Consider the following 11901-nt stretch of genomic DNA (forward strand, 5'->3'; position numbering starts at 1 on the left):
GGCCCATGAGAGAAAAGTTGCAAGAGGAAGCCAGAGAGCAATTGAAGGGTTGGGCTTGCCCTTAGGAGAACTATCTTCACTTTTTGTGACAGCATTCCCCATGACCAGAGTACCTACCACTAGGCCCCACTGCTTTACAGGGCCACACTGAGAAACAGGCTCCCAACACGTGAACCATTGGAGAGCAAACCACAGCGTATCCATAGTCCAGTTGCCATTCGGCAATGTCTCATTCAAACACATCCCTCAGGAGTGGTGCACAGAAGAGAAGAGTGCCATACAACAGCCTGCATGGCTCACCGAGAAGGAATTACAGCTCCATGTTCTGTTTTGTTTTCCTTTTTGGCAGAGAAGTGTTGAGAGACACTATTGCTTCCACCCTGAAATTAGTGGGTGGGTAATGGTGATATAAAATAAGAGATGAATTAGGATAATAAGAGGCAAAGAAGAAAGGAGTAAATTTTCCACAAGTAATATTTTTCTCTTCATGGTTATTTAACTTTGAAACAGAACTTGAAAGTAGTAATCATGGTTCTTCAGTAGACAAAGGACTGAATGTGGAAACCAGACAGGAAGGTGTGAATGCCTTTATTATGTTAACTGCAAACTTACAAAAAGTGCACAACTTTCAGGAATGCACCACTGTTTCCATCATAGAAAAGGAAAAGTCTCAGGTGGTTGTGTGGCCTAGATGTTTTCTCCTTCTCAGGTATATCCTTTAATGAGGGTCTGCATCTTTTGCTTTTCTGTGTTTGCTTCTGAGGTTTTTCTTTGGTTCATCTTGTGCAGGCACAGAAAAACCTTTAAATAGGATGAGCAGGTGTTTACAGCTCTCACACCAACAAGTACCTTCAGTGTTGTGTCCCCCAAACAAAAGCAAGACCTATTTACGTTCATGCATTGATTCAGCCAGGGGAAGGTGTCAGGTGCCCATCTCCCAGGCACGAGGGATGCACTGATGATGAGACAGACAAGGAAAGTCAGAAACCAAACGGTAACCACAGGCAAAGTGTTCCAAATGCTCTAAAGGAGGGCACTTGCTTTCTACTGGGAGAAGTGGGATCTCCTGAGGAATTACAGTGGAAAACTAAGGAAGTGTTTTAAGTGGGGGAGGAGAGGATGGTACAATCCTGTTTTCATTTGAAGATTATTTTAGTGACTCTCTAGAGGTGGAATTGTAGAGGACCCAGAATAAAAAGAAGCACATAAAGCGCTGAAATGAATCGGAAGATTGCTTTGCTTCCTCAGCAGAATGGCTCTTTAAAAGGTTCTTTAAATGTCATGACACTCTGGTTTGGAAATAACAACTAGTACATTATTTTGTACTATGCTTTTTACCAGTAGGTAATTTTATAAGGGTCTGAGAAAACTTTGTAAAGTGTTCTATCAGTTCCCTCATAACACCCAACACTGCTTCTATTAAAAAAAGAAATTCCACTATCTGCACACACATAATTGCAATTTTATATTATTTTTCCTTGTGTACTTAGCTCCCACAGAACCATTATTGTGCAAGTTTGCAGATGGTGGACAGAAGAAAAGACAGAACCCAAACAAATACATCCCTAATGGAAGACCATGGCATAGAGAAGGAGAGGTGAGACTTGTAAGTCCTTTCTTCAAATTTCAGTGTGGGCGTGCTCTCAAACCCTCCCGGGAGGAGTTACACAGAAAGCGTCCTGACTTGGCTTCCACACTTCTGAAACAGGTGCAGAGATTAAAACTTCATCTTGGTACATTACAGTTCAAGTGCTGTTGGATGGAAACCCTTCGCAGTGTAGCTGGCACTAAAGAGTGCTGATTCTCCAGATGGGCAGATAGATGCTGGACACAGCTGTTACCAGCTAAGCGATGACTAAGGAAAAGGGTTCTAAAAGTATTAAGACGCACTGATGTTTGCATTATTTTTGTTTAAATATAACCTTCTAGAGAAGTTTATGTTTATAATATTGAGAAAGTATTCTACGGAGCCTTGTATAACTGTCATTGAGAGTGTTTTTAGGTTTTGGTGATTTTTGTGTATTTTTAAATCTCATTCTTTTGAGTCTTTTTTTAACCTTTAATTTGTCACAAAGTACTGGTCCTCTCCACTTCCGTATTTTCAATAAAGTGTTTCATTAAAAATAAATAATGCTTAGATCCAAGTATGTCTGGAGAATAGAATCTGTACTGTCGAATGATAACCACTAGCTGCATGTAGCCACCTAGCAATTGAAGAGTAGCTATTTCCTGGAGGGACTGAATTTTCTATTTAGCTTTAAATAGCTGTATGTGGCTAATGGCAAGCACGAGGGACAGAGAAGGTCTAGAGCTTAAGTGTTTTATTGAGTTTATAATTATACTTGGCGAAGAGAAACTCATTTTATCAAATGGCACTGTCATTGTCTTCTACTGCAGTGACTCTTAAAAAGTGGAGTTTTGGGGCCAGAGATACAGCTCAGCAGCCCAGTGCTTGCCTGGCAAGTGCAAGATCATGAGTTCAATTCCTGGTACAAAAAAAAAAAAAGAGTTTTTGAATCATACCTGTCTAGATGAACATTTATGTTTCCCTCTCTTTCCTGTAGGCTGGTATGACACTCACTTATGACCCAACTACAGCTGCTATACAGAACGGGTATGTTGTTAAAATAAATGAATAATGGCCTGAGGGAAAATGAAAGTGGAAATTATCAGACATTTGTTCCAAGTATTATTCTATTTAAAGGATTACTTAATAAAGGCTTTTGTGTTTGTTCTAGATTTTATCCTTCACCATACAGTATTGCTACAAACCGAATGATCACTCAAACTTCTCTTACACCCTATATTGCATCTCCTGTATCTGCCTACCAGGTTTGTACCTTTAGGATTCATCTGCAGTGTGACAGTTTGTGCACTGTGAATCTCTGCAGCATTTTCATGTGTCTTAAAACTTTGAACATTTATAAGAAAATTTAAGTCGAATTTTATGCAGCTTGCATGCCCAATTTAGAATAAGCTACTTTTTAATCTGGCAGAGTAGTTTGCTTTTATGTCTAGAAAAATGTAAAGCCATGGAACAGTTGTCTGTTGTCAGTCCTTGGAATCACAGCATCTCAGAATTGGTGTGGACCCACATATTTCCTCCACCATGGGCCCTGCTTTTGGACACCACATATCCCCAAAATTGAAAGTTCAGACAGTTGAAATAGGCAAAATGCAGAGTAGGGATATACCCTCACTTTTTATATTCATTAGCAGGAACTGATAAAAGAACCAGTAAACATGCTAGTACACAAAGGTTTCTCTATTAGGGATCGTTAAGTGAGCAATGAAGATCAGATCAACCCCCACCAAAAGAAAAAGATAGTACCTCCCTGTTTGTCTTATTTTGTGAGGCGGCTTTGCCTTAAAACAGATTCCTGACTGAGAAAATCTCACAGAACCCAGTGTCCTAACACTGACCCCACCGTACTGCAGGTGTGAGAGCTCCTCTCCTTGCAGATGCACCTGTCCTCCTGTGGCAGATGCCCTCTGCCTGGCCCCACCTGGAACATCAAGATGGAGTCAGTCCCTACATTCAGGAGACCAGCTCTCTTCTGTTGACTGTGGGGAATCCTGTGTGACTAAACTAATCTTTTGTGTATTCTTGTTTATAAAACAATTAAATTGGATGTTGTAGTCCTAATTTCTAGGGTTATGGGGCTATAGTATCTAATTTAAAAACTGTGTTTTTTTAACTTCTGTAAGCCTCAGTTTCCTCATCTTTAAAATGGGGATAATAATAGTTCCTATCCATAAACTTGAGAGAGAAACTAACTAAATGAGACTGACTACCTAAAGAGGTCTATATAGAACCCACCGTATCATTAGGACTTTATCAACATAAGCTATGGTTATTATCATTTTTAATAGCTGGCTAATACTAAGGGTATATTAATTGTACTTTTAAAATAATAGATGAGTCAACACAAGCCAATATTAAAGCTGGTTCTATCTAAAGTAAGAATAAATGAATAAAATATCTTTAATAGAAGTGATTAGATGTGCTAAAAGTGAACTTTTGAAGTAGTATTCACCACCCTTAACTTTCAGGTTCTTCTAAGCACCTTCCCCTGAATTGTCCCTCGTTTCCATTTCTTTACTCTCTTTGGGTTGTTATGTTATTTATCCTTATGGTTTAACCTGGTAAGCATAGTATTCACTCATTTAATGCTGCTGTAATTGTTTAAGACGAAAGATTCTATCATTTCCTTGCATCTGTAAGACTCATTGAGATCTGCTTTACTGCATTTGCCCTAATAAATAATGCCTACATCTGATAGGAAAGAGTAGTCTTTAATTATCTGAACTTTGGAGCAACTATAAGCTTCCTCTTAGGAAAATGAAAGATGTGCATGTTAACATCGATATGTATTGCTGTAGCTATTTCAGCTGCTAAAACGTCTTTCTACCACTTCTTTCTTTAATATAAAAGCAGTATGCATTTCAGAATCATTTTATAGAACAGCATATTAGTAGGCCAACATTGGTAATCAATTTGATTTGGCTAGTTAGAAACAACATAGCATTTTGAAGGCCTGGTTTTCTCTACTGAGCTTGCTGTATTGCTCTGGACGTGTGGAATTTCAGTCCATTTGCTTGACACTTCATGCCATAGCCTCTCAGATAAGTGCTTAACCCCAATCATTCAGGAACCAGGTAGGGTCAGTGGATGAGCTGCAGTTAAGTGGTTTGTGATCTTTAGTTGTTTGCGAAGTTGTGTGTGTGTGTGCGTGTGTGCACGCACACACGCGCATGTGATGCATGCATGCAGACACAAGTGCACAAGGGTAATTAGTTGAAAACTGGTGGAGGCTGTTTCTTTCATCAGGTTTTCTAAGAGATCTGTGACCCAAACAACGTTCAGAACCAATGATAGGAAATTTCTTGATCATAGATTATTATTCCCATTTTATAATTAGGAAACACTGAGGAACAGAAATTGACAGCAATGATTTGCTACTGAAGAAAGAAAATTGAATTAGATGTCACAGTTCCCTAACCCTGTGATGCTATAAGCAATTAGATTAAGGCCACTGGGACCGTAAATAAAATAGGGCATCTGGCCCAAATTGGGGAGCCCTAAGGAATGGCTTGCCTTCCCATAATTTATCATGGAAGGGACCTATACTGTTTGTGGAATGGGCCTTTCTCCACTAAACCACCATATGCTCATGCAGTTGGATTTGAGAATTTGACATCTGCAAGAAAACCAGTATCCCAGTGGGAAAAACGCTGCAGTCCAGATAACTGAAATGTTAACGAGGCAGAAGCACTTAACTTTGGTCTGCCTTAGGTGGCAAAGGAAACCAGAGAAAGCAAGTATCGGGGCTCTGCTATCAAGGTAAATCACAATGCGTTCTTCCCCCATGGTTCTTCCCATATCTTGTCTGCAGCATCTCTGAAGTTAACACTAGGGCATAGGCTACAGAGGGGTTGTATTGCTAAGAATTGGAAACTGAAACATTTTTAATTACGTAGACTCGAAAGCCCTGGGCATCAAGAAATGGACTGATGGACTCTTCTCTTAAGTGGCAGACTACACATGCTTTCCTGCCACAATCCCTGACCCTAACCTTTTATTTTTCAGTTCAGAGGGTCCACGGTATATATGCCCTTTTAATGGTAGATGGCAAGATCTAGTTACTGAAGTTTAATTTCCTGTGTCTGAATTTCTAATATTTATTTTCCACACTAACTAGAAATGGTTGATCACCATATAAGATTTCTGAAACCTGATGTCCTGGGTATCAAAATAGGTTGAATTTGGTTTTTCTTATTAAATAAGCCCACACTGTGTAAAAGTTAGTTTCTAATAAGATACGCTGGAATTAATCTTCATCCAAATTCCAAAAGCAACCAGTTCATACCTTGATTTAACACTCTTCAGTGAGTTATTTGAGTTATTTAAATTTCTTAAAAGTGAAATTTCTTCTTTACCTTTTTCTTTTCGGTGCCTGATACTTAGTAAATACTGCTTACATGGGCAAATAGAAATCAGTTCTGAATAATCATTTCATCCCGCTCAGAGTGACCAGCTTACCAAGAACTCTTAACTGCCCTAATCTTTTTAGTCATTGATAGTATTGTTTCTTTATTTTCTTTCTGTGGATTTTTAACATGATTAAAAAGAATTCTAGAGAACTAGGTAATTATTACAATAAAAATCAATGTTTCTTTCAAAATCCTCCTTTTCCCAGGTGCAAAGTCCTTCCTGGATGCAACCTCAACCATACATCCTACAGCACCCTGTAAGTTTTTCATCTTAGTGGCCATGTGCTCTACAAGTAAGCCATCCATGCTTCAAGCTGTTTCCCAGAAGTGATGCAGGATTTGAGAAATTTTAGGCATGGAGTATGAAAAACATCCATGTACTTTTGCCTTCAAGCAAATTAATAGTAGACATTAAGTTAAATTGTCTATAAGAATTTAAAATATGTTCTATTTGAGGGCGAGTACTATTTTCTTACTCATACCAGCTTAGTGGGAGATCCTTCAAAATAAGAGATTTTCATAAGTGTTACTCAGCCTGTCTGTGTTTCCTAAATAATAAGTATGATTTCTTAAGTAATTTACATAATTGTTGTTCTCATGTATGTACTGTATTAATTTTTCAAAATGAGTTATAAGTCTATTATATAGGAAATTAAATGGTTTTTAAAGATACACAAAACCTAGTTTATTGAAGTAAAACAGAGGCTTAAGAAGTAAAAAAATAAGGGTAGGGAGCAAAATCATAATGAAGGCTAAGAATGGTCACAGTGACCTGCACACTTGGCACAAGAAAGCAGCAGATTTGAAGCTAAACCTTCAAGGAATCATCGAAAACTGGGAACCCTGGTCAGCAGGACAGTTCGCAGTATTCATAAGATAAAAACAGGTCAGCCACTTAGGAAAAGAACTCAATCAGCTCTTGACCTTAAGATGAGACAGGAATTTGTGTCAGGATCCCTCCTAAAGCGGACGCTGTAATATTAGGTGGTGGGTGTGAAGCAGCAATCCAGGGATAGCAGATTCTGAACAAGAAGTACTGAGATGACCTTTGACAAGCAAATAAACAGGGTTAGGTGATAACACAGAAGAGCTCTCTGTTGATATAAGGATGTATGTGTATTATGTGATGTATACATGTATATATTTGTCCATATATGTACATGTGTACAGCTACAGATCCACATACACCTAAACATACATACAGAACATGCACCTGCTAATCCATACGTAGTATGTGTTTCTGTTATAGCTCCTCCTGCTGGGCTGCCTGCTTTACAGTTAAGTAAAGGGAAAGGACAAGCTTAATACATGGATTTCTGTGAAGTTTTTGCCAAAATACCATTTCCCCTAACCCTCATAGAAATTCTCAAGAAAAGCAATCTAGGCTTTAGGAAATCCAGCAATCTATATTTTAGATTTAGGATTTTAGGAAAAATACAGATTTTTTTGTGTATGGTATCACTTGCAAGTTTGAGAAAGGTTATTTTCTCTTCATGTTCCTCAACAAAGGGATTTCCTTTGCAAAAGGTAATTTCAGGATCTTAACCCTCCCTCAGTTTGTCTCACACTGTTCTTGCCTCGTCCCCGCAGGGTGCCGTGCTAACTCCCTCGATGGAACACACCATGTCACTACAGCCCGCATCCATGATCAGCCCTCTGGCCCAGCAGATGAGTCATCTGTCACTAGGCAGCACCGGAACAGTAGGTGGCAACTTACTATCGTGTTTCTCCACAAGAAATTAATGCAGCCAGTGTCTTCCCGATCAAATCACAGGCTCTTGGAAGACAAAGATTTGTCTGATCTTCTCACCCCCCATTGCCTTCCACAGAGTAGTACTTTCTTGATTAATTGAAGGACTAAAGGTATTCTCTGGGTTTCTCTGTTTTGTCAAATTACAGCACCCACTCATGGCCACATCTTGTTTTTGTAACCAGTGTTCTAAAGCTCTGGTCTCCTGAAGCAAAAAATGGTGATAAATGGTAATGAAGGCAAAAAATGTTTTTCCAATTCTTTTATGGAATTTGGGAACACTTAATCATGATTCTTATAGTGATTCATTTCACGAGAGTCCAGGGGACTCATTTGAGTAATGAGGTTGAGCTGGTATGAGATCAGCTTCCAGGTGGGTATGTATGGAGTTTAAATCATAAGAGATGGTGAAAGGCTTTTGGTTCAGCTTACATGTGTGGTGGCTTGAAAGATCAAAAGAGAGCATGTTTTCCTTTCTTACACTCAAAACCAGCCATAACTTCTTGTGAAGGATAAGCCACAGCCACACACACAGCCCCAAGACTAAGAATTCCTTAGTTTCTGGAGATGGTGACTGTTGGTGTCAGGAAAGCTGTGCTCCAGCGCTTAATCTCCAGTGACCTGTTAAAGGTGTAAAGTCCTCCACACTTTGGTTTCCATCTAAAGAAACAATTCTAGCTACCAGTTTGGGGAGCTGCTAGAAAATTACTTTTTCTAAAATAACTTTAGTGATACTGAATTATTTAGAATGAAAAACTTTAATTTTTATCTATAGTCCTTCTTTGTTAGGAAATCCAAAGAAACATGAGATTTGTCTGACAAATTCACAAAGTAGAAAATACTTTACTGCCATGTGACATATTTATATGCAGTAATTAAACTTTAAGGTTAGCCCATTTAAACCTCTGCTTTGAGACTTCCAAATACCTTATGTCCATCTCAGTATTTCCCAGGTACTCTAAATTTTCATGCTTTACCCCAGTCCATCCTGACTTTATTCTCCCTTTCAGTATATGCCTGCTACATCAGCTATGCAAGGAGCCTACTTGCCGCAGTACACACACATGCAGACAACGGCCGTTCCCGTTGAGGTTGGTACAGACCATCCAGTCAGAGGGTAGCTTCTGAAATGAGTGAACAAAATAGAATTCAGAGTAATATTTATCAAAAATCAAACATTTCCATAATGAATTGACATTAGTAGGAATATATACCTAGAGTGTTATTTTCAGCTAGAGTTCCTTCCATACAAAGTAGGATAACAACATCTAGGCCACATCCCCAAGACCCTCGGAAATGTTTTCCAAGCTTGTCTTGCATTTCCTACCCCTTCAAAGCTTTGACTTGAAGCCAGTGGTGGTGGCATGCATGCCTATAATCACAGCACTCGGGAGGCTGAGGCAGGAGGATCATTGCAAGTTTGAGACCAACCTGCGCTACAGAGTGAGCTCAAGACCAGCCTGAACTACATAGCAAGACCCTGTCTCCAGAAGACAAAAAAAAAAAAGCTTTGACTTGTGGCCCCTAAGATGATACTTAGAGAAATGTTTGAGATTGTAATACCAAATATTCTATCAATCATTACCATGTTTAAAAAAATCATTCAGAATTCATGTACCTAATGGAAAGCTGACATTTCAAAAGTGTAACACAGATAAGGAAATCACACCTATTTTATAGAGACTGCTAGTGTGACTAAATAATTCTTAGTTCTTAAAATGGAAGATATTGATATGGAAGAATCTGACATCTGAATTATAATTGCATAGGAAACATAGTATTTTCCTGCAAAGCACCCTTAAAATTCCAAGAAAATTCATCAATTGATTTTTATCCACTAGGCAGATCCCACAGGTTCCATTTCCAAAAAAGGCCATAGAACTGACTTATTCTTATTATTTGCTTCTGATGATGCATTTGTAGACAGCCACAGTTACCAGAGTTTCAATATTCCTTATCTGCAATTCTGAAACTTTTCAAAAACACTGAAAATAAAAATTCTCTTTGTAATACTTTAGCAAAATCCCTGACCTATGGCAAAACCCAACCTGAACTATGACAAGACAAAAATCTTTACCCCACACGTTGAGTTTATTCATGCCCTTCAGTCTAGAACTGTTGGTATGTTTGATCATGAGGTACAACCTGAGACCCTACTAGTGGTATTTATATGATATAGAGCTCATGCATACTACATTTCACATTCTAAAGCCTGCAGATACTGAATTACCAATCAGTTTAAAAAGTTGTTTGATAAATTGTGGCTTAATAAAAAATGAACAAGTCAGACATTTGGATGGGAGGTTTTTTTGGGTCTGTCAGTTCAGACACTTAGGGGATTTACTACACTTAGAAGCTCTGAGCGTGACATCAGGAAATTTACTTTAAACAGTGCTTCTTGTTAAAGTCTATGCCTTGAACTCACTCAGTTCTAAAAAGCAGAGTTAGGATTGCATTGCTAATGTGTTTTATCTATTCTACTTTGTTGTAGGAGGCAAGTGGTCAGCAGCAAGTGGCCGTAGAGACATCTAATGACCATTCTCCATACACTTTTCAACCCAATAAGTAACTGTGAGGTATGAGGGGAAGGCCTCCATAACGGTGGGCCCAAATCATGTACATCTGTAGTTCTTTTATCAAAATGATGCTTAGAATAACTCAGATTTGATCACTGCTTTAATCAGAGTCACTTTACCTATTTTTATTGAAATGCTAATATCAATGATTTTGTGAATTTTCAGATTCACTGTTTTGACCAAAAAGAAAAATGTGTTTTACATCTAAGTCAAATCTTTATTACTCACCCCCAAATCATAAAATCCATAACATCAAAGAACACCAGGTACTAAAATTCTCCTATACTACAAGTATTCTGTATTATATTATTCCAGTACTCATAAACTATAAAATTAGCAATATTTCAGTTGTGAGAATGTCAGCGCCCTTAGATCAAAAGATTGTACTCCCAGCTCTCACTTGAACTACAAATCTGAACACTTTTCACTTTATCATGTATATTGCAGTGTAGTAGCTGTGTGGAACCTGATTTCAGGATTGCCCTAGAAACAATATGTGTTACTGATTTTATAATGTCTCCCGTCCCCTTTTGAGACCCATGTGAATTTAGCTCTGGTTCCCTGAAAGTAGCAAGTATTTCCCACGTCCCAGATTTGAAAGGCAGAGTCAAAGCACTGGAAGTGACCCTCAGTCTTAGAGTTTGTATCTCAGTCTGCCTCCAGTGATGAGCACTGCCTTTTTCAAACAGCTCTTTTAGACAAGAAAGAGATTACAAGGCTCTGTGGTATGCATACTGAATCTACAGAAGCATTTCTCTTTTATCTTTCTCTTCCAGATGTACAGAAGGGTGTTCTTACATGAAGAAGGGTGTGAAAGCTGAACAATCATGGATTTTTTCTGATCAATTGTGCTTTAGGAAATTATTGACAGTTTTGCACAGGTTCTTGAAAACGTTATTTATAATGAAATCAACTAAAACTATTTTTGCTATAAGTTCTATAAGGTGCATAAAACCCTTAAATTCATCTAGTAGCTGTTCCCCTGAACAGGTTTATTTTACTAAAAAACAAAAGCAAAAAAAAAATACAAAAAAAAAAAAAAGGTTTTTAATAAAATTTTAGGAGCAAAAAAAAAAAAAAAAAAAAAAAAAAAAAAGATTTTTATCAAATGTTATGATGAAAAAAAAAAAAAAAAAAAGAAAAGAAGACTTCAGTTTTCTGGGTATGCACAAAGACCATTGAAGACTTATCCAAGTGCATGACCGGATTTTTGTGGTTTTGTTCATTTTGTGTTTAATTTGTGGTTTTTTTTCAGCTGTATGAAATGGGCTTTTTGACGTTTAAATCGTCCAACTTCACCCATGGTGTTCTGTGCTTGCCGTGCGAGTGTTGCTGTAACTCAGTGTTGCCGTCGATGTCTTTTCTTAGCTCTCCGTTTTTCTTTCAATGTAGTGTGAAGTGTCTTATCCTTTTCTATGAATTCCAATTTGCCTTAACTCTTTTGATGCTGTAGCTATTTCAGTAAAAGTTAGTTCAAACTAATGATGTAGAATGCTTTGACCAATGAGCTGGTCTATTATGCCTTGTAAAACAGCAGCATAGGGCTTTTAAAAGGTAGTCAATAAAAGTTGCTGAAATTTT

The 11901-nt window shown here is 38.0% G+C and overlaps 1 protein-coding gene across 5 annotated transcripts in view; it reads left to right on the forward strand.

Annotated features, from left to right (window-relative positions):
• Positions 1-11362, forward strand: part of Rbms1 (RNA binding motif, single stranded interacting protein 1) — a 203706-nt gene extending 192344 nt beyond the window's left edge. For 2 of the 5 annotated variants that reach the window (XM_005393344.2, XM_005393348.2), the window contains exons 7-15: positions 1491-1606; positions 2565-2614; positions 2739-2832; positions 5297-5344; positions 6201-6251; positions 7585-7695; positions 8755-8835; positions 10236-10320; positions 11097-11362. In XM_005393344.2, coding sequence (XP_005393401.1) covers positions 1491-1606; positions 2565-2614; positions 2739-2832; positions 5297-5344; positions 6201-6251; positions 7585-7695; positions 8755-8835; positions 10236-10313 — 629 coding nt within the window. In that variant the 3' untranslated portion in view covers positions 10314-10320; positions 11097-11362. The remainder of the gene's footprint in view (positions 1-1490; positions 1607-2564; positions 2615-2738; positions 2833-5296; positions 5345-6200; positions 6252-7584; positions 7696-8754; positions 8836-10235; positions 10321-11096) is intronic. The other 3 variants (XM_005393345.2, XM_005393346.2, XM_005393347.2) reach the window with 3 other exon arrangements.
• Positions 11363-11901: the final 539 nt, after the last annotated feature.

The sequence above is a fragment of the Chinchilla lanigera genome, unplaced genomic scaffold, assembly GCF_000276665.1.
Source record: "Chinchilla lanigera isolate Chin_1 unplaced genomic scaffold, ChiLan1.0 scaffold00048, whole genome shotgun sequence".
Lineage (NCBI taxonomy): Eukaryota > Metazoa > Chordata > Mammalia > Rodentia > Chinchillidae > Chinchilla > Chinchilla lanigera.